This window comes from Protomyctophum parallelum (genome assembly GCF_964188405.1).
Source record: "Protomyctophum parallelum genome assembly, chromosome: 6".
Taxonomy (NCBI): domain Eukaryota; kingdom Metazoa; phylum Chordata; class Actinopteri; order Myctophiformes; family Myctophidae; genus Protomyctophum; species Protomyctophum parallelum.
Genome location: NC_139701.1, coordinates 17,433,685 through 17,457,454, shown reverse-complemented (window position 1 = coordinate 17,457,454; position 23,770 = coordinate 17,433,685). Strand labels below are relative to the sequence as shown.

Genomic DNA, 23,770 nt, shown 5'->3' with positions numbered 1-23,770 from the left:
AAGTATAAATCCGTACAACGGTGTCGCCCCCCCCAAAATAGCCGACCTACAAGCTCACAACCAATCACTCGGTGACTTGTTGTGAGCTTGTAGATTGGTTATATTCTATGGCGCGCGACACCGTCGTACGACTAATTATATTGTGGTCAGCCAGCTTGCCTGACAACCATTTCTAGCCAATCGCGGCGCGAGGATCCCTCCAGGATATGGGATCACACTCCGCCCCGCCCCCTCCCTCTCGCATAATGTATGACGCTGTCTCGTGCTGTAAACACTGAGCTGCGTGGGGGGGGGGGGAAACCCATCAAAAAAGCTGCTACTGTACATTCAATATTAGGACAGCAGCAGCATTTAAAACGCGATTCACTTCGAGTCTCATATGCAACCAATAAAACAAACACGGTGCCGCGTCTCCCGTACGAAGTGCAATGGCTAGAAAGACGGACATTCCTTCTTACTATGGTGAGTCGAGGCGTCTTTGTTAAATCATGCTCTGTCTGCATTCTACTCAGTGTGTGTGACAAAGGATATTATGTTGTGCCTTATTGTTGATGTTATTATTATGCGCCCCCCCCCCCACACACACTCCAGTGGTTTTGATTTCTCGTTGTTGCCAACTCGCGTTTTACGCTCGCTATTAAACCCCCCCAAAAAGGGCTATACAGTAACAATTGATCTATTACTGTGTCGTCGGCTGTGTAGTGTTTTTAAACAGTTTGTTGCGCTTTTCGCGACAAAACATCAAGTCATTATATCATCATTAAGATCGTAATTCCTCCCGCAAAAATAAATTCGATTCATTGTTGACGTCTTAATGTGGCTGTCTGTGCATAGTTGAAGGAGAAAATCAGTGCTTTAAAAGTGGACACAACAATAAGCCACAACAACAATGACGCTTTTGTCACGTTCCATACTGTAGGGGGGTAAAACACAGCAAACTACAACTCCAATAATACAGCCTGACAATAAGGACAGAAAAACAAAGCCCCCAGTTCAGTCGGAGACAAAGGGATTCTTGTCAGCAAGTGGCATTTGGCTGCTTTGGGCATAATGGACATTCAATCTGTGGTCAACTTCTTTGTGTCAATTAGTCTTTTGATCATGTTGTTTACTTGTTTATCAAAGGGGTACAATCCTTTATTACTGACAGTCAGAAGCCATGCAGGCAAACAGTGTGTGTACCACAGAATGGTCCCACAAGGCTATGCTATGACACAAACATTGGATGCTGAATGAGGTATTTAGCCTACTGTAGGCTACATGAACATATAATACTCATCATTATTGCATTTTTACTGCTATTAATGGTTGTCAAATTGCTATATCATATAATTGTCTCAACTGCCAACAGTGCCAAAGGTGTTGACAGTCGTAAATGTCACCAGCCTGAGCTTTTATCCAAATTGTATGGCGCTGATTATTAGGTCTATAATATGACAACAACACGGGCATGCAGGAAGCTTGACAGTTGACACTATTAAGCTGTGTTCTTCTCACATTCGCTCATATTTTGACATGTTCAATACCTACATTACCTAGTCTGTGCTTTATGATTGTCGGGGGTGGGCCTTATAGTATCATGCCTATCATTTCCACACACTGACCCGGCATGTCACTTACTTCCCCCATGACTCCGGCTCTATGCCAGTCATGCTTGTAATCCTGTCAGTGCCCGTCCTAAAATCAACTGCAAAGGAGGAGATGCTCATTGCTCTCCTGAGGCACTCAGCCCCACATCCCCTCACTGCAGGATTTTTTTGTCAAACCCCAACACTTCTTCTTTAGGAAGAAAAAAAAAGACACAAGACGGATGTATTAAGTCTGAGGGCAAGAAAGCATAGTAGAGACACAGGAGAGATGCCCTGGCGTGCAGGAATTCATCTTAGCCAGTAGTGGTACATGTGAGATCCAGAGGCAACTACACCATCAACACCAGGCACCAAATTCCTCATTCCCTTTCCACAAGGGACCAGAGAAGGTACTGTTAATGTTTCATAGCCTGCCCCATAAATGTTGTGCTTTTATATATAGTACAGATTTTATGTTTTATGTCAAAAACAGCAGAGCAGATCTGTGTATATTCATTGCTGTTTTACTCAAAGTGTGGTGTCAAGTGATGCTCTAGAGGATTACATAGAACATAGCAAGGATTTTTCATCAAGGAACATAATTATAGTCTCTTTATACGACTTTAACAACAAGGCTAAAGGAATATCTAGCCACTGGAGCATGAGATGGAGTTTTCGCGTTGACTGCCTGTGTTCAGGTTAGCTGCTCGATTCAATTGGCTTTCAAGAGCTTTAGTTCAGTCAGCTCGCTTTGGACATTCTCAGAATTTCTTGTGCTGTCATGCAGGCAAAGAATGAATGTCCTGCCTATGCCTATACCTTCTTGTAGGGCTGGGCGATGTGGACAAAATTAAATATCACAACATTTTAGACCAAATAGCTCAATACTGATATTGTGGGGATGGCTGCTTTTACAAAATATTTACACATAGCGGATTTTGATTAAATCCTCAGATTCAGTAACGCAGTAATGCATCAAATACATAAAAATAGCATTTTGGATCAATTGGAGAGGCTTAAGTGCACATGCCGGTAGGCCAGTAAAGAGATATTACTTTACTTTGATGCAGCCTTTAAAACCAGGACGAGAAGACAACTGTTGTGCCTATGCTTTTCATTGCACATTCAAATGTTTTCTACTGGCTTGGTAACCAAGACGCATGTATAACTAGATATTTATAGAACTAACCAAAAGTTGCAGAAAGTGTATGGTAGACTTAACCTGTTCAGTCAGTCAGAAAAACTGAAAATACTTCATAATCTTTTTTGGACAGGTTTGTGAGTAACAATTTAGATATGAGTTCCATTCAACACAAAATGGTGAGTCGGGCACACTATTAATTAACAAATGTATCGCATGGGTGGCTTCCCTAAACGTAGCATTTTTCCACTGCAGCAGCTTCACAGAAAGAGGAGAGCTTTGGTTTTGAACCAAAGAATCCTTTTGGCCTCTCTCTGTGAAATTGCAGTCAGAGGATGTGGTGGTTCAAATGGCTCACTTTGCTCAGGAACAGGTACAACCGTACAGTACCATACAGGCCTTTCAAGTGTCTTGGTGACATGAGTAACATGTTTGTGAACTGTGAAGTATATGCCAGTGCCTGCTTAGTAGATTGAATGAATATTAACTGTATTCAATGGCTTGAGGTAGTAAAAATACACTATTTATGTTTGCACCAAGGATGTCATTGGATTGTCTTTGCCTTTGGAAATTTGGCCGTTAGCTGCCAGGGCGCCAGAGGCGACAACGAGGACACGTTACATTTCCAATGTGCAGCATGACTAGTTGATATTTGTGTGTGACTTGAGGACTGGCTGACATTGACAGTGATTTATTAGGGACTTTAAGCAACTACGGCAGTCCACTCCGGCAACCGGAAATTGATCAGTGCTCGATACATAAACCTGCTTGCCGTCGCAGCCCATTCTACTATGGCAGGACCTACACTCTACAACGCCATATCATAACCATGTTTATTGAAATTAGCTGTCATACATTTACACCGATTGCTCCATCACCTCTCTTATCCTGTGTAATGTGTTGACATGCTCTGAATGAAGAAATAACACTAATACCATATGTCATATTAACCATGTTTATTAAGAATAACAGATTGCTCCAGCACCTTCCTCTTTCCACTGCTGATCATGTCCAGTGCATGTAAGAATTAAGCAATATCTGCAAGTTATCTGACGTGCGACGGGGTGTTTAAAAAAAGTGTTTATGTTTGACACATGCTGCATAAACACGTCACCATGGGAACCAATGTCACCGTCGCCGACGGCTGTTTGCTTAGCGATTTATACAGATTGAGTCATAGTTGCTTAAAGTCCCTATTGTATACACAGGGGGACTGCACATTAGTCTGGCTACGTCGCCGGTTAAAGCGTTATTCATAGCCTGGATTTTCGGTGGTGAGGTGACCACCGAACTACAACATGACGTCACGAGCCACGGTGAAGAGCAAACCACCGCCACCGCCCAAGCCCTTCTCTCGGTTTTTACTCACCACTGCTCAACGTTATTTCAGCTCTGGTGGTCACCTCATCATCGAAAATCCAGACTATAAATGAGCCTTTAGACTCACCTCTCTCTCTCCTCAACGGCCTTTATTCTGGGGGAACCAGAATTAGCCGTTTTACGAAGACATAGCGTGGTGAGCTTGTAGATCTCCTATCTCTGGCAAAGAGGTTTGGTGGAGAAGGAAACGGGAGCGAATTCAAGTATAGAGGGTTTAAATGAGTAGTTCACCCAAAAAAATGACTTGTTTTCTATCAATGACATTTACACACGCCATGGAGATTGTTTTATTTTTGTTGCATTCCTAAGCAAATAATTTGATAACCGGCTGTGCAGAGGCGGAGACTCAAAGAAGACTGTCTACTCTCCATAATAATTTGTGCGGGACATCATGTTCACCTTTATCTGTCCTTAATGCTGATACTGTGCTTCTTTTAGAATATAAATTACAGGCTACATTGGTTATACATAGCATATTGTGTTTTTATTCACATTTATTTTTCTTTGATTATGTTGTTGTTACCTTTCTTAATAGACATATCGGCCTGTGTTGTTGTTGGCATTAAGGTCGGGTCATATCCACCCCACTCTTTGTACAAAGCTATTTAAATCCACACCAAAGCCAAGTTGAGCCCATCACTGATCCAGATTCAGCCACTGGTCTTGTTTCACTGAAATACAGTGACATGACCAGAGGCCCCCGCAGAGTTGGACAAGGTCACAAAGCACCCAGACGTCATTGCTTCCACATGTCAGCTTGCAGCAGCAGCAGCAGCAGCACACTGGCTGTCATTGCCTGACACTCAGAAAATACTAACACTCGTCAGTCAGTAAGGAGAACGCCCTGGGGGGGCAAGCCCACCCTGCCCACCCGTTGTATATAAAAACCTGGGCTGTGAATACAGCGCTCAAGTTTTACTGAGGGGAGTCAAAGTGTGTGTGTGTGAGACTATGTGTGTGGGTGTGTCAGAGAGAGAGAGAGAGAGAGTGTGTGTGTGTGTGTGTGTGTGTGTGTGTGTGTGTGTGTGTGTGTGTGTGTGTGTGTGTGTGTGTGTGTGTGTGTGTGTGTGTGTGTGTTTGAGAGAGAGAGACTGTGTGTGTGCATATGTGCGTGCTTGCGTGCATGGTCCATGCACACGCTTACTGTACTGTCTATACATTTATTGTAAATAGTTACAGTGCTCAGTGTGAAGCTCAACATATATTATACGCCCAGCGGTATTGCATCTGTTGAGGTCTCGTACTCATACATACTGTAACTGTACTGTACATAGGCTTAGTGCTCATGCAAACAGACACACAAAGTCAGTCATTGGAGTACTTGCACTGCTCAAAAAGAGAATATTGAAAGAAAAGCTGGAGGGGGTTGGATATGGAAAAGCTGTGGAGGAAAGGAAGGGCAGGGAAAAAGATTGGCTGAAAGCAACATGTAAAGAGGGAGTGCTTGTGGTTATCTATCCATGATGACTTGTATAGTATGGAGAAAAGAAAGTAAGCCATCTGGAGCGGCGGCCAGGAGTGTGTGTAGACACAGAAGTGCACTGCACCCAGTGCACATAAGGGGAACTCTCTGTGTGCGCGCACGTTAGTGTGACTGTCTGTGTGTGGGTGGCTCATCTGATTGAGCAGTGAAGACTTGCCAGTATATCTCTGCCCTAGACCCACGCTCATGACCCTCTCAGTCTGTCAGAGCCTTGCTGTCCTCTGTTCCTCCATGTAAATGACCTCTCTAGGCAGTAAGCAGCCTGAAACGCCTTTTGTCCAATCCTTTGTTCTGAGCTCTGTTCTTGCATGGGGACCTCAAAATAAAAGGGTTAATCTCTCAGAGTCTCTAGGAGGTCGTCATCAGGCTAGCCCTCCATCGTCGCCTGCAGTCCAGCCCGTTTCGCCATACATCTGGCCAGCTCGTCTATACCTCCACACTACATATGTTAATGTAGGATCATGTCCTCGAGACCAGTACTTTTGCGTTGGGTCCCACAGCACCAATGTGCTGGCTGGCAGTTCTTGATGTCTTTGGCAGTGTCCTGCTAGTCTATATTTGTCATAAAATAAAGTAAATTGTTTACCTGATCACCCGTCAATTCACACTCATGGTGTTTCTTTCCTCTCTCTCTCTCTCTCTCTCTCTCTCTCTCTCTCTCTCTCTCTCTCTCTCTCTCGGGTTTGGGGTCTATAAGGATATTTCCACATGTCATACTACTTTGACATGAGGGGGAGGTCGGGGCCACACCGGGGCGGGGCGTTATTTGCGGAGCATCGTAGTGAGCAACGTAGGAGTCGGACCACCCGGCTAATAATATAGTGTTTAAATTGTGGTGATTTATTTCCGAATGTAACTCGGTTTTAGTTAATCCACGGTACTTTTCCATTGCAGGAAGGGACATTGAGGGGAAATTGTGAAAATGTAATTAATGAATAGCCTAAAATAAGAACGTATTGTATTGCATGTGCGTTTGACGTGACAGAGAACCTTTTACATTTGCCGGAGCACAGCAGGCAGGTACGAAAGCTTGGATCTGTCCAGCTCCGGCACAAATTATTTCCTGCACACAAAATTCTGGTGTAGCACCAGTCTAGAGACTTGCAGGGTTGGTTTCAGGGTCCAGGATTCGCTGCCATATAATTGGAGAACGGACAATACCGTTGCATAGAAGAAGAAGCTGAGTTTGATTTGTCAGGGGAGGTTGGAGTTCCATACACTAGCCATGCATATATAAAAAAAATGCTATTGCTTCTCTTTAGACAGGCTTTTCTTGAGTATGCACCCAAGAGAGATGCAATGGAGACGTGAGGAGTGAGGACAGGTGGTGGTCATTGTCTCCACCAGGCCGAAGGCATGTGGGGAGAGTATGTTTTGCACTCCGTCCGTCCGCGTGTGTGTCCGTGTGTCCGTGTGTGTGTGTGTCCGTGAACAGCTAATCTCGGCCACCGTTAACCCGGTCGATGCCATATTTTGCACACACACTCCCTGGATGCCAACCATGAACCTCTGCCCCAAACTTTCCAGAACGGCCTGTTATAGCGCCACCAGGAGGCCGCTTTGTGCAAAACAAGTTTTCAATGCCATATTTTGCACACACACTCCCTGGATGCCAACCATGAACCTCTGCCCCAAACTTTCCAGAACGGCCTGTTATAGCGCCACCAGGAGGCCGCTTTGTGCAAAACACGTTTTTGCACAGTACACCTACAGATTTTGTCCAAACATCACGCAAATTGGTACACAGTCTCTCTAGAGCCATTCAACGAAACGGGTCTTTCAGATTTATCAGACTCCATCCTGATTGGTTAAGATTGGCTTCCAAAGTTCACAGGAGTGCTCAGTTTCAAACAAAATGCTGCAAATCATGAACACATCGCGTGATTTCCGTGAAATTGTGCACCCACATTCCCACTAGGCCGAGGACGAAATGCCACATGAACAATTTCAACTCAGCCTCAAGGTGGCGCTATAACTGGCCGAAAAGTGTTTTTACCTCTAACTGCACGGATCTGTGGATAACCTGGTGGAGACCTGTGCCCGGAAGGGCACTTTTTCTAGTTCTCTTTCTTTTCCCAGAGGCATCTCCGCAGATGAAAAATGATTGTTAAATATTATATTTGGAACAAAAAAGTTATGTTATTAACCGGTAATACCATAATCGACAGTTTCTTTAGTTTTTCTTTAAACTTTCAGTTTAACCCATTCTGACCTGAGATCAGATTCATACGAGGTTTCCGCCGGACACACACTGGTCTGATTAACCCATTCTGACCTGAGATCAGATTCTAAAAATGTCAGTCGCTCTTCGATTTTTTCAAAAATAGCAGACCTACAAGCTCGTATCGCGCCACTCGGTGGCGCGATATGAGCTTGTAGATCTGCTATTTTTCAATAGCTAAAGCATAACATGATGCCGACACCAAAATGGGTGCCCGTTCAGAATGGGTTAAAGAAAAAGTTGTTTTTTGCTGTGGAGGTGCGAGTGCACCCAAAAAGCCCTTCACTCAGGTCTAAGTATTTATGAATCAGCAGAGGGAGTAAAAAAGGAAAACCTTTCAAATGGCCTCTCTGGCCCAGCCCATGTAGAGCACCTGCAGTGTTCGAGCTGTTTGCCTGACCATGGCATGAAAGAGGCCTGTGTTTGACAGTGGAGCCAGGGTACACTGGTGCCTGTGTCTGTATACTGGATGTGTTTACGGAGACCAGTTGAGCATGGAAAGAAAGGGGGAGACAGCGTTGCAGAGGAGAGCAGTTCTGATACTGTAGCAACTGATGACAATATAGTGCGTATATGTGGGGGAAAGTAGTGCAAATGTTCAGATGTAGGCTATTTATGGATTTCACTAGTAATATACTATACTAGTAATAAAGAATCAAGCAAGCAAACACCAACGTCCACCAATCGAAATGAAATAAATAATTAAAATCACCCTAAAGGGCCTTGCAAACGTGAAGCGAGGAACACAGGCATTTGTTGCCTGGATCAACACAGGTCTCCTCCAGGTCTGTTGAAGAGGGGCGTAACAACGCAAGCTTAAACAGAATCCAGGTCTGGTGAGTCGCGGGCGTGTGCACGTAACGAGCATGTGCGCAACAACCGGGATGCTTGCGTTGGCACACCGCGATTTCTCCGAGCAAAAACGCAGGTCTCATTGAAAATGAACTATAGGTGCGTTTTATCGCTCCCCGTTTGCAAGGCCCTTAAGGCAGACTTGAAATTAGTCACGTATAAATGATCATACCACACCTTTGTGATACAGTATAACAAAGTGCAATACATGCTTTATTGTGCATAGAGAGATCTTGTAAACATCATCACCCAGTATGGTGTTTTTTGTGGTACTGTACTTACTGTCTATAATCTTTGGTCCCGCCTCTGCGTTGCTCCATGTTGTTGCCTTGCGGAGCCAGAACAAGAGCTGAGCCAGTATAACTATGACTCGAATTGATGTATGGCAGCAAGTGATCTAGATTTGCCCGGGTGCAGTGAATCAGTTTCAGCTGTAACTGCACCCATAACTCCTGTGTGAAGTCTATGCTGCTATCAGGGGGGGTTCTACGGAAAGGAGATAAGTGTGCAATTCTCTCCTCCAAAATGAGAAATACAAACTGATGGGAAAACAGCTTCTATGACTTCCCCCTGAAGCATTGAGCTTTATCACTCCATTCCGGGTTGTAACATTTGGTACCGTTCCCAGCAGTGGCGCAAGTACATTCTCTGCCACTCAGTCTCACGCTTAGACTCACTGGAAGGAGGGACGTTTGGCATTGCACCTAGTCACACATCCTTACTTTCATTCAACACCCATCGGTATGTAGGCACTTGATTTCCTCATTTGACCTTCATTAACTACAGCGTGTCACAAACATACACAAAGCTGTAAAGTCAGCCTCTGTACATCCATATGTCTGTTACTGTGGCAGACTAACTGCAGATGCAAACTAGACAAAGTGCCAATCGGCACAGGTCTCCACCAGGGCAGGTCAGGTTGTGGCCTCATGGTGGCGCTATAACAGGCTGTTGAGGAAGATTTGGGCCGTAGGTTCGTGTTGGAGGGATGCAGGTACAATGTTTTTCCATGTGTGCATACATAAGTTGTATACAGATCGATGCAGTTATAGCTAAAAACAGGAATTGGCCTGTTATAGCGCCATGCCACAAAAAATTGTGGCATGTCGTCCTCGGCCTAGTGAAAATGTGCGTGTATAATTTAACGGAAATTGCACACTGTGTTTGTGATTTGTGGCCTTTTTTCGAAATGGACGAATCGTGTGAGCTTTGGAAGCCAATCTTAGCCAATCAGGATGGAAGATGGGAAATGGTGCCGCTCCGTGTTGATCACATGACTATGGAGATAGTGTATACCGATTTGCGTGAAATTTGGATAAAATCTGAAGGAGTAATAATAGAAAATGTGTTTTACATATGTCGGCCTCCTGGTGGTGCTATAAAGAGCAGATGTGAAAAATTCCAGGCAAAGGTTTTTCCTTGGCCTCTAGGGAGTTGGCATAGAAAGTTATCCACAGATCCGTGCAGTTAGAGGTAAAAACACTTTTCGGCCAGTTATAGCGCCACCTTGAGTCTGAGTTGAAATTGTTCATGTGGCATTTCGTCCTCGGCCTAGTGGGAATGTGGGTGCACAATTTCACGGAAATAACGCGATGTGTTCATGATTTGCAGCATTTTGTTTGAAACTGAGCACTCCTGTGAACTTTGGAAGCCAATCTTAACCAATCAGGATGGAGTGTGAGAAATCTGAAAGACCGGTTTCGTTGAATGGCTCTAGAGAGACTGTGTACCAATTTGCGTGATGTTTGGACAAAATCTGTAGGTGTACTGTGCAAAAACTTGTTTTGCACAAAGCGGCCTCCTGGTGGCGCTATAACAGGCCGTTCTGGAAGGTTTGGGGCAGAGGTTCATCGTTGGCATCCAGGGAGTGTGTGTGCAAAATTTGGCATCGACCGGGTTAACGGTGGCCGAGATTAGCTGCTCACGGACACACGGACGGACGGACGGACGGACGGACGGACACACGGACGGACGGAGTGCAAAACATACTCTCCCCACATGCCTTCGGCCTGGTGGAGACAATGAGACTGGCTAGTACGGATTACTGGCAAAGGCTTTGTCTGAGACTGATGTATAATTCCCTTCCCAGTCCAATATCTGTGCCTTCAGACTTCAGAGGCCAACATGATTGTCCTGTTTTATGTAAATCTGTCATGGGAGGACATGACCGCAGCATAGATTATCGCCTGGGCTTTCATGATATTCCTGAGGTTGATTGCTGCCCAGGTGACGTTTGTTGACCGTGTTTGGCGGGGACGATTTTCATCCATGCTTGACGCGTTCCACTGCGAGGATGATGTAACAAGTTGGCCAGATATGCAGATCTACAAGAACCGAGCTTGCCTTGTACATCTGCTATTTCAGCTGTTTCTGAAATTGTATGAAGATCTTTCAGCATATTCATTCATGCAGATGAATGGAAATTATTCTGACAATTATGCAAAAACTAATTGTGATTATCTCAAATAGTCGCGATCAGGAGATTATGTAATTAATGTGACAGGCCACCTGTGCTGTCACACTACTTTTTCATGTGTGCAGTGTCCAAATAATTGCATCCATACAGCCTGTCACTCTGGTGTTCTGGCCTGCCGTGCCATCTAATGTGTGAAAATAAAGTGGCCCGAGGCCAAGCTTATACTTACCAACCCCTGAGGTGTTCTAAGTTATCTTATCTCCCACTTGGGCCCTTTATCATATTATAGGACTGGGTACTGTATGTGTTGAAAGGCAACATTATAGCTCACCACAAGTCCAGTATCGGGGCTAAGGTCATACGATTACATCATATCCTGTTCATTGGTTATTAAACATGATGCTCTTGTCTTGTCAGTTAGTGTGGGACTGACAGTCACTAAGAGTTATCTGTCTCCGTGTTCCAATGCCCACCAGGCTTTTCCCAAATGTTGTTGACTAGTACAGACACTCATTCAGCCTCACCACCGCCAGCAACGCACATCCAATTCACCTCTATTACAGTATTATATCTCTCTCCCCATCTTTCTACACCTCTCCCCAACCTCTCTCAGTCTCTGTCTCTAACTCTTCCTCTCTGCCTCTCTCCATCCTCTCCGTCTCTGTCTCTAACTCTTCCTCCCTCCCTCTCTTTCCCCCTCTCTCCATGTGCTGGTGGACTGCAGTGCAGTCTAAACAGTGGAGTCATGCGGAGCCTGGTGGTGGCCCAGCAATGCTGATGAATGTAGTACCTCCCGTGCCCCGGAATCAAATGTGTTTTCCTTTTTTCTTTTTACCCAATTTCACAATATGGTACATTAAGGTTTGTGGAGGTAGTCAGGCTGATGCACTGAATAAAAACATCACAGCAAATGACAACATTTAGTCATTTGTATTACAGCGGTTGTCGAATAAGCTGATAATAATACTGTAATTCTAATCTTTATTGTCCCTGAGGGGATATTTGTCTTCACAGATTGTCAGTGGATGCTCAGATTCAAAATGTTACTCTCTCAGTTGGTGTCTATAATTGTTTTGCTTCTTTTTTCTCTTGGTGCACAGAGAGTCCCCACAATCCTATATTGTTTTTCATGACTCTCCTCTGTAATTTTGTATTGACAGCTTCAATGGGGCTTTGTCCAGTATAATGACTGCCCTGGTTTATATAATGGCAGCAGAGGGAATGAGTTTACTGTTGTCCAACATATTGGCTAGTCTATAGGGCTGAACGATTATGGCTGAAATGGCAATCCAGATTATTTTATCTTAATATTAGGTATATTCACGATTATTGATGATGATTACTTAATGCCTGTGTTGCTTATTGTGTTTATCCGTGCTATATCTCATGGTCTGCAATGTTTTGTGTGATTTTACTTGAGCCTGAAAGACTAGACGGGGAGATGAAGATTGGTTGATATCATAACATTTGGTTATCAACCCTTGTGTGTAATGGGGAAGAGACGAGGGCAAGGTGAGCAACAGCTGACTACATTTGTTTAGTTTGAATTATTAATTGCCATAAAATCCTGATTTTCGAGTAATTGTACAGCCTAGGCTGGTCCCTTATCTCAGTGTAATGGCCCAGTGGCGGGACCACTGAAGCAACCTCCACCTCACTGCAATACAATCCGTCATCTCACCACTTGCTTTCCTTTGATCTCAGTGTGATCCACCATATGGACCATCCTATTTTTTATTATAATCTGGTCCCATACTGTGTGTGTGTGTGTGTGTGTGTGTGTGTGTGTGTGTGTGTGTGTTTAAAGCACGGTTCAGAATTCCAAAGGGGTTCTCCATTAACACTGAGTTCCACCTGGTGGCCGAAAGTGGTGGTGCTTGGGTGCCACCGGATCAGAATCTGTTTTAGTATGACGCACGTCCGGTTTTGGCTTCCACTTTGGATGCTAAATTGTTCAAAACCACGGACAGCGCCGTAGTTTCCGAGAAAATAGCATGCAAAGGCCCGTGGCTAATACAAGGGAATTTAATTCATAGGACGAGTATAGCCGTCCTTAGAATCCCGTCCTTAGATTGGCGTGGAATAATTCATGACAGGTGGGCTCTTGTTACACACTACCTAATACACAGACCCCATGACGATCAATGAAAGTATTTTGAGCTCACCCGTGGCCATGATAGCTTTAATTAGCTCTTATGAGAGTTACTGTGAGGCAGGCAAAACCTCACCTACTTGTGCTGTCGTTTTCATAGAATGTACAGGTATACTGAACATTATATTCTGATCCATAGGGCTGTCCCAAACTCCTTTCTGGGGGGCTTTGAAGTTTTTGAGCATTGCTTTGAATTAATTTGAGCATTTGTATTGAGGCGAGGAGGAGTTCGAGCATGGCCGGTGTGGATGCTGCTTAGCGCACTCCACCACCGGGCCCCCATAACTCCTGCTGCTGCTGCATCTCAGTGCACAAGATCCTGGCCAAAGTCTCCAAACCTATAGTCAGCATGAGCAGAGGAGAGGTTACAACTTACAAGTGAGGAAAAATCATTTGATGTTGGAGTTAAATTGAGGTTTAGCTCTGGTCCATACCTTACTGCTCTTGCTACCGTTGCATTTAGCCTATGGAACTGATTGGCTTCCTGCCTCGCATGAAATACAGACCAGCCTCTCTGTAGCGAAAATAAAAATAATGTGAATACCTACTCACCAATACAAAGACGGGTTGTGTAATTAGAAAGCCTACTTTCATTAGTGGACGCACTCTGAGACCACACGTATAAATGCACCTTTTGGCCAGAAAGGGATTTGGTTTTCACCGGGAAAAAACTTTTTTAGTTACTCCACTGTGCCCTCTACCGATATTGCCAAGAGAAAACCCTCAGAGAAGATTTTTCCTTCAGGTGAATTTTTTTTACACAACCTGTCTTTGTATTGGTGAGTAGGTAAAACACTATTTTTATTTTCGCTACAGAGGAGAGCATTTATGCGAGCCCCGGAATTCGACAGTAACATTAGAGCTATGGACCAGAGCTAGGGGGGAGTAAAAAAAAAAAAAGTGTGTGTGTGTGTGTGTGTGAGTGTGTGTGTGTGTGTGTGTGTGTGTGTGTGTGTGTGTGTGTGTGTGTGTGTGTGTGTGTGTGTGTGTGTGTGTGTGTGTGTGTGTGTGTGTGTGTGTGTGTGTGTGTGTGTGTGTGTGTGTGTGTGTGCGTGTTCTGTCACTATGACAATACTGTCCATCAGTGTTCACATGTTAGCCAATAGCCAATGAAAACGGTTGCTAGACTGCAGATTCGTCACACAACAGGGTGTGATTTTACTGGAACTGGGTTGGAAATTCCAACGCAGTTACAGCAAACCATGCTACCCTGCATAGCATTAGTACTTTCAGCACAACATTGATCTGAATATATACAGGCTCTTATGTAAAAGATGATGTGCCCAAGTGGGCAACGTATTCACGATAAAAGAGTACATGAATGACACAACAATGTGGTATTTATTTACCATACCTGGAGAGGTCCAGATGGAAAATGCAGCCCCTTGCGGCATCTTATTTTGGGGTTTATTGTTTGCTGTTGAAGATTGAGAAACTTTCTTGGTTAGGGTTGGCATCCTCACAGACATATTCCCAGGCTGAGATAGAGAATTTGTATCTCATGACATAATTTGCTGGCATGACATCACATATGGCAAAGGACTTACCACCATCCTCTTTTGAGGGGTGCTAGCCCTCCAAAGTCTGGCTTTTGGAAATTACATCATATGGACGTAATTTATGGACTTTTTTGAGGGGTGCTAGCCCCACATTACGTGCACACACATGGAGAGTGTTGATCTAAGGAATTCAGGAAAAAAATTTATTTTGATTGTATTGTATGAACTAAAGGTTCAAGAGTCATAGGCCTTAATGTAGCACCGCCATGGGGCTTATTTGAAGAATTTGCGGTGAAGGTTCTTCCTCGGTCTACTGCTCCACATCCAGTGTAAAGCGACTTAAAGTAGCTGGCTAATGGTGCATCACAGATTAACGGAACACATAATATCACATGATGTGATGCATGGTAAAGAAGAATCACACGTCTTACACTGGATTGGAATTTGTCCCCATTCATGGCATGTTTAGTGGAAGGGCCTAATAATCCCTTGCTGCCTGACTCACTTAAAGTGCACGCTGGTTTGCCTTGAAGTCTCTATGGTTTGTCTTCAGGTTAGGATGGCATATGGCATATGCCTCAAATAGAAAGATTCAGCTGTAGAAATGAATTAATTTAGTCAGTTATGAGTATGATAATGTGCAGTGTCTTCACTAAAATAGATAAACCATACAAGTTGTCTATCTTTGGTACATTCCAGCCTACATAGTGGAATAATAATGAGTAATATAAAAGTGTGCTCTCCCCTAAATAATTTATCTTTATTGCTCTCGTACCACAAATACTGCAGTGAGCACCTAATTCTTTGACACTTTGTCCTTGGCTGAGGAATCCGTGCACTCAACCCAGAAGATTGCCCATTTTTAGAAACCAAAAAGCAAGTGACTGGCTTCTGACAGAAACAAACTGGCTGTAGTGTGAACATAGCTATTTATGTCTTGAATGGAACACCTCTTAGAGTGTATAAAATACCTTTTCCGGTATACTTAATGTTGACCTACACATGCAGGGTCTTATATAACCATGCCATTTTTAATTAATGCACCTATCAAAACATAGATTGAATGTTCTATGTATATGTTTTTCTCATGCCAACTCTTTTATATATGAACATGTGTAGAGATTGGAACTGGCATTTATATGTGTAGTACTTCGTTTTTTTGCCTACTTTGTAAACCATTTTCAGATTCCATAATGTAACCCGTAGGAAACTAGGCATATACAATTTCATGCATTTGGGACCGGCCTACAGTACACTAGTAATTTTATATCGGTCGGGGGTTCGATCCCTGGCCAGGTCATACCACCAAAGACTCTGAAAGTTGGACCCAGTGCCTCCCTGCTTGGCACTCGGCATCAAGGGTTGGATTGGGGCTGCCTCAAACTACAGACACAGGAGATAGGCTCCTGCCCTATGGGCCTTATGGCTCGGTATGCTCCATGAGTGTGCTCCAGTTGCTCTCAGATACACCGTCATTCACCAATGTATTAGGGCAGAACAATAAGTGCAACATGAACTACTTAAATATCTTTATAATTAATTTATTTCAGAAAAGAGAGCGGGTGGAGCATGTCTGTGGGGCTGAGGTAAATTTTGAAATGAGTTTAAAGCCCAAACCACACCAATGGGTCGTGTTGCATATGGTGACCCATCAGTGTGGTTTGGGCTTTATAGTGTTTTAGTTCATATTTGGTCATGAATCAAGTACAATATTAATTTCACCCTTAAATGTATAGCCTACTAAAAGGACCATTCATTTTCGCATAATTAGCTCACTGTCTAGAAGTCATACAAGAATGAATCATAATCAGAAAGATTGTCACACCTTAAAAAATACTTTACAGTAAAAGAAGGGTGAAATTAATTTGCCAGGGCTCCTCAGGGCTTAGTGGCCTTGTGGTTAGAGTGTGTGCTCCTCTATTACGCTTGTCATGCGACCTCAAATACTACTGTATGCATGCACACAGATGGGGTGATTGAGGATCTTGCATGTAGTTAGTAGTAGTAGGGTTAGGGTCAAGTGGGGACGCCTTCCTCTGAGCTCTGACCCAGATAAAACTTTTTAGATCTGTCTGATGATTTATTGCAACCCTGTATGCAATATTGTTTTTCTCTTTGCTGCTGCTTCTCAGCATGTTCATCACCTTTCAGTGCAGTGATGATTCAGGTCCCCCAAATGAATGTGTATTTGGCCACGGTCGATCTGAAAATATTTTGTGCCACACAAGATTAGCATTTTTCCTCAATCCTATATTATCTGACTCACATATCCATAGCAATTTACAATCGGTGTGTGCAGATCGTAATTCTAAGAAAGTATGTCTTGCTCAGAGACTGGTATCTAGATTGATTTTAGGATATTACCATTATGGGACGTTACTGGAAGGACTAATCCACATTAGTGTTGTGTAAAACGTGCTGTAGTTTGCAATGGGTTTGCAAAGTTTTATTTATAATATTATAAATAAGCAGACATTCTGTACAATCTTTAAAAAACAACAATGGAGCACACAGAGCACCGGGTAATGTCTAGTTAGTTAGTAGCACAGTTTGATTGATGTTCTCTCACTGATCGCTGGTATGTCAACTGAGGTTCACTTGGTTTGATGTGTTTGTCTATAGCACTGTGCTGCCCTGTGCCGGTGTGAGTATCGTATTCAAATGCTACATCACAGGTTCTCCACGTTTCTAATCATGCAATTATCTGCTTGTCTTACAGGTGAGCCGCGCAAGTTTGACCCAACCTTCAAAGGACCAGTTCATAACAGGTATTGCATACAATTTACACCAACATTTTTGAGCTGTGCACACAGCTCCTTTAAATGGCTGTGTGTCCATCTGTCTGACTGTCTGTTTAGAGTAGGACCTATTGATTCACACTAAGCACTCACCCATTGACAACTGCAGAACTTTGAGAGATGACAAATAATCTTTCGTAATGAATTCCTACATTTATCAGGGATCCAAACCCTGTAACTCGGTGAGTGTGCAAATATACAAATAAGTGCTAATAATACTCCTAGTACAAATGGACCGTATCCAAGCAAGTATGTTGTATCGGAAAATATGTCATGAAGTCACTGTCTTCCGAATCTTGGCTCTTTTTCGTAGGATAGTATTATTATAGTATTTTGTGCATAACCTTGTCTGCAACTCTGCACACAGATAGATTGAACATGTGTCATGCAGCGTTAATAGAGAGTGAATCTGAGCGTTGGCAGCTCACTCTACTCAACCTCCTGGATCAATAATGGCTATTAGTCATCCTGCTAGCTGGTGTTAGCCCAATGACACATGTTATGTAGTTCACATATCACTGTGAGATGACACGGAGGGGGTATAAATGGTGACCACACACTGTATTCCATCAGCCAGCTTAGTGTCATCCAGACAACGTTTCCATATTGATGATGACCTGACGAAGATGTAACTTAAACATCTTAACGTTGTCACTTTTTACTTGCACCCTGTTATTAAACTAAGGGCCTAAATTGTCTGAGCTGCTACAGTGCCTTTTTGTTAGCATGTAACCTGTCCTTCTTCTGAGATGCACCAGACTGGCCTGCCATAGCAGGCTAGAGGCGTGGTTGGAACTCCCTTCAACGTTTCCATATTATTGCATAAATGTGACAGAACCATTGCCTTAAGCGCCTTGGGTAGTGCAGTATGACAGGGTCAAGGACAGCTGTCATATTGCCATCGTACAGACGTACATTACAGTGACTTCTGCCAGTGCCAAACAGTTTGGGCCATGTTTGTGCAATCAGTCATTACTGTACATCAGTATCATGGAATATATGGCATATAGATATTATCAGCTCCCTTTGGAAATTGCCAACCGATGTTGTGTGACAGTAGACTGTGTCCATTCTCCCTGGAAAGGCAAAAATCTGCACACAATTTTTAAGCTCCAAAAAACTTACTTGCTAAGACAAATATTTGCCTGATGAAATCCTAAAGGGTCCAAACGTTGGCGCCAGTACTTAAAAACAGCGTGCAGATGTTTTTTCGTCTCCTTGATTCTCGCCTTGTTGATGCCTTGATGTCCAGCACCTGGCCTAAATACAGGCCAGGTGCTGGATAAGATCTTCTCTGGCAGGGAGCAACGAGCTCACAATACGTCACAGTGTGATACATGAGCTTGTGAGTATAACTCACCTTACTCTTCATTTGAAGAACACAAGATAGCTATGAAAACAATTGACTGGCCAAAGACACTTAAGTATGGCCCAGGCCGTAGCGTAACGGTCTGGGCACCGGACTGGTGATCCAGTCGCGGTGTGCCGCGGGTTCGACTCCCGGACCCGACACGGCCTTTACCGCATGTCATCCCCCCATCTCTCTCCCGTTTCCTGTCAGCCTACTTTCTATCCTTTAAAAAATCAATAAAGGCGTAAGCCGCAAAAAAATATCTAAAAAAAAAAAAAGACACTTAAGTATATTGCTCCAATTCAATAAACCAAACGACCTCTGTCGTGGAAATCCACAGGTACACTTCTACATTTGTATTTGTACCCAAGAGCGAGATGAAATCACCTAATTTGTCTTTTGTCATTTTTTATGTTTGCAAGCATGGAGAGAAATGTTACATCCAAAGTGTCTAAAATGGATCTCTCAGAAGGAGAAGGTCATAAGGGGAGTGCAGAATGCATGAGATAAGACACGCCGGTAGACAATAACATCTTTCTTTCTGTATAGCCATGACAGATTGCAATGCCGTCATAAGATAAAGTGTTCACTGTTCACAGTGGACAAAGTATTTTGTCTGCACAGATTAACAGTTTTAAATGATCTTGGCAAGATGTAAATCCCATCGCACGTTCCCATGTTCACCCTCAGTTAAAATAAATGTCCCTTCTAATTCTTTGAAGATCATTTTAAAGAGATTTTTTTTTTTTGCGGCTTACGCCTTTATTGATTTTTTAAGGGATAGAAAGTAGGCTGACAGGAAACGGGAGAGAGATGGGGGGATGACATGCGGTAAAGGCCGTGTCGGGTCCGGGAGTCGAACCCACGGCACACCGCGACTGGATCACCAGTCCGGTGCCCAGACCGTTACGCTACGGCCTGGGCCGAAGATCATTTTAAACTATCTTTATTATGTTGTTCAGTGCATGCTCCACTTAGGTTGCATTCTCACCTCTACTTCGGTATACTCGATGCGAATGGGCGGAGAAGTTGCATCATTCTTGCATTTTTATTTTGCTGCATTTGCGTTCACACTGCGCTTTGTCCTCATTCGACCACGTCTATCCACGGTAACGTGACATCTTTGCGCTGTGTAAAATATTCCCTCTCCTCCGTCTCCAACAGTGTTTAATCCTCATACTCCTCACGTTTCATTTCCTTTATTTGATGCGATTGCATTCACACCTGCAGTGAATCGAAGTCAGGTGCGCTTTGAAGCGAAGCAAAACCCATGTTTTTTTAGAGAACTAGAATGCGATTGTTTGATCCGCATTAGACTTCGAATGAGCCTTCAGTTCAGACCTGCCAAACGAACTCACTTTCCGACACTACGCAGCATGATTCGTTTTCGGCTCACAGACCTTTCTCTTAATGATAACTGGGAGAGGAACTGACTCCACAATTGTCTTGTTTTCTTGCACAAGCACACTAACCACAAGCGCACTGCCTAAAATTAAATCTGTTATTGAGCAGACCAGACAGAATTGAACACACTGTGGAACTAATTCTACCTATACATTATATATATTACCGTATACTTCTTACTGCCTCACTGTTGCTGTTGGAGAGGATACAAATAATATGTGAATGAACCACAACTGTACTACTCACCCATACTGTATCAATGCTTGATCTTGTCTTATTCTACAGTATAATGCAATATAAATGTTCACATCACACTCTTGATTTGTCTACAAATTGAGTCACTTTCTTACTACAACACGTAGAAAAGGTTCTAAAGGAATCTTGTGTTCATCAGGCAAACTTCTCGTGCACTTGCTCCAACCAATATATTTGCTGGCTACACACACACACACACACACACACACACACACACACACACACACACACACACTCAAGATATCTTGCTCTCTTACTGCTCATAACGACATGGAGACAGTCTGCCGGTGAAATACCAGAATGGTACACACACAATGTTCCGTCAGCTGTGTCACCTTGGCACTTGCAGAGTTAGCAGCCCTGCAAACACAACAGTGACACACAGCTTCTCATGGCACCAGCCAGCCAGCAGACAGGCCTGCCAGCAGTCTCTCCTCTCTCCCCGCACAAGCACTTTGAGGATTCACAGCTCTGCCAGCGCAGCACGCGAACCGCAGGGTGGCATGCACTTTGGTCATCACATTTGAAATGGGATTCGAGGAGGTGGAGAGTTTGGGGAGCGGTAGATAGAAGATGGAAGTTTGGTTTAGAGGCTGGTCGTATTTACACAGCCAGCTTTGCCTGGTTTCTCTGAAATAACAAGACAATGCTTCATCAGCCTCCCTTCAGCTGTCACCTTCTAACGCCTCAAGGGTGGCTGTATTAAGTGCTGTACTGCTATGCTTGCACTTTGTCATAATGAGGCAGATGTGACTATACTATCATGAGGTTGGATGCAAAGCGGGCCTCATCGCCGCATGAAGGACGAGGAGAGTTGATTGTGTGGCTTTTGGAAGCTATTTGACGTACAGTAGAGGGAATGGAAGTTGGCGTTACCCAGCCATGGCAAGTTGGCAACCTTGACAGCTTTTTTTCGTGTGAAGGGAGATGATTCTTCTACCATGTCTCCTAATCCGTCTACCCTAGCTTCTACTAATGATAATGGAGGAACTGCTTTCCTCTGTTTCTTTGTGTTTTCAAATAAACCAAGATTTTTATCAGCTTGCAGAGCTGATCTACATTTACTGATGACCGTAGTGAACACTTTTTCATGATTGGCTGCCTCTAAGCCAATGGGAGACTTACCCATAAAACCCATAGTCTGAATGGCATAAAAACCCATACTCTGAACGCTGCAACGTGAAGCCGTATTGGCTACTGTTGTGTAAGGGGTTAACACCAGTGGCGTTGGAGAGCCTATGAGGACACTATAATGCTGCAAGCTGATATAATATGACTTGAGGCATTTTTCTTTCTTTCTTTTTTTATCATTCTTTGAGTCTGTCTGGGCCATTAAACGTGATTTAATTGATGGTTCCACTGATAATGGTGTTTTTTCCTGAAGGATGTGGGAGTGGGACTGATTGTATATGGGTCAGCCATTATCAGCGTCATAGGATGGGTGGCCAATGTCATCTGCGGTACTATCTTAGTTGTATCAGACGTCCAGATTAAGTGCAGTATGGTGTCTGCTGGCTTGACGTAATTCCCATGACGTTGGGGATGTTATTTACCACAAAGAAAGAAGAGGACAATTAAATGCATATACTGTTTGGACAGTACTGAGAATCTCATTCCTCTGTAATGCTAAAATAAGTCATTCTCCAAAGAGCAATGCATGTGTCATTCCAATTGCATTTTGCATATACTGTACACTGCAGTATTAAGAATTGCAATTCACATCCTCCAGTAACATCATCGATGGGGAATACAAGCTAATAGAAACTGCAGGCTTTCTAGTCCTGAAAAGTTGCAATGTGAAAATGGAAGCCATCGTTCTCACGACAATGAAAATCTAAACATTTTTGTAAAAAATCTTGTTTAAAAAGAATCTGCCTAATGATGATGTCACTGGAGGACGGTTTCTAAACTTCCCACAGCCCTCCTATGACACACAGACTGAGTAGAAGTGGGAAGTGGGCGGGAACCCCTTTTGGTGTTGGCATTATGTTATGCTCTAGCTATTGAAAAATAGCAGATCTACAAGCTCGTAGCGCACCACCGAGTGGCGTGCTACGAGCTTGTAGGTCTGCTATTTTTTTTAAATCGAAGAACGACTGACATAGCTTTTTCAGAAAACTGTCAGCATGTAGAAGACATTTTTGGAATCTGATCTCAGGTCAAAATGGGTTAATGGAACTGCTCTAAACAAACACATTGGTGTCTTAATAGAGGTGCATTAGTGTCTGCGTTTCTCACTGATTGGAATAGCGTTATCTTTCGTAGTATAGCATTTATATTCTGTGTGTGCATCAGCGACTCTGGTTTCCCACGACCATCTGCTATCTGCTGTTTAAATCATGAAAGTGTGTTCGCGGGCAGAGAGGCACTGTGCACATATGTGGCGTCTGGGTAAAATGGTGCCACCAGGCTGCATGCAAAACGAGTACAAGTGACTCTTCAAATAAATGAGTGAAGTAGAAACACTGTGGCATCTGTAGGCCCGGGCCGCCTCTTGACATTGGCTTTGCTCCTCTGGTTGAAAGGAAGGAACTGGAGGCAACATGAGTCCAAAGTCAATTGGTGTGGCACGCTGTGTAGGGTGTTTAGTATATGTGCTGTGTGTATGACTTTGCATGCTGACTTTGTTTCAGGGTTTCAAGTGAGAGGGCAATCAAATTCTTCCCAGAGACAGTGAGATGGAGATAGAGAGAACAGGACATATCAAAGCCTTCCTAGAAAGAAAGAGTGGTTGGCTGCTCTAAGGAGGGAGGGAGGGAGGGAGAGAGGGAGAGAGGGAGAGGGGGAGAGGGAGAGGGAGAGAGAGAGAGACAGAGAGACAGAGAGAGAGAAACACAGAAAGACGGCGAGAGACAAAGAGAAACACAGAAAGCGGCGAGAGACAAAGAGAAACACGGAAAGACGGCGAGAGAGAGAGAGAGAAAACACAAAGACAGCGAGAGACAAAGAGAGAGACGGCGAGAAACAGACAGAGGAGGAGAAAGAGCCAGCCTTCAAACTAGCTGTCAGTGTGCCTGTGGGGACAGTTAACTCTGGGGAGGATTCAGTGTCTCATTAGAAAGTCAATGGAGCTCTGTTATAGTTTCACTGAGAACTGAGCGCACAGATGGCACCTTGTCTTGCCTGGTGGCAAATACTGCACTCACGTTTAGAGTTTTACTGCAAAGTCACATGACCTTGAGTGGACTACAAGTGTCCAATTAATATAGTAAAGAAATTAATTAAGCTAGCGCTATAAGTATCTAGGACA

General features: G+C 43.7%; 1 protein-coding gene across 1 annotated transcript in view; it reads left to right on the top strand.

Moving 5' to 3' along the window:
• Nucleotides 1-313: 313 nt before the first annotated feature.
• slc44a5b (solute carrier family 44 member 5b) overlaps nt 314-23,770 on the top strand; it is a 52,320-nt gene continuing 28,863 nt past the window's right edge. The window contains 2 exon segments of the mRNA XM_083766938.1: nt 314-462; nt 17,432-17,480. Coding sequence (XP_083623064.1) covers nt 429-462; nt 17,432-17,480 — 83 coding nt within the window. The 5' untranslated portion in view covers nt 314-428.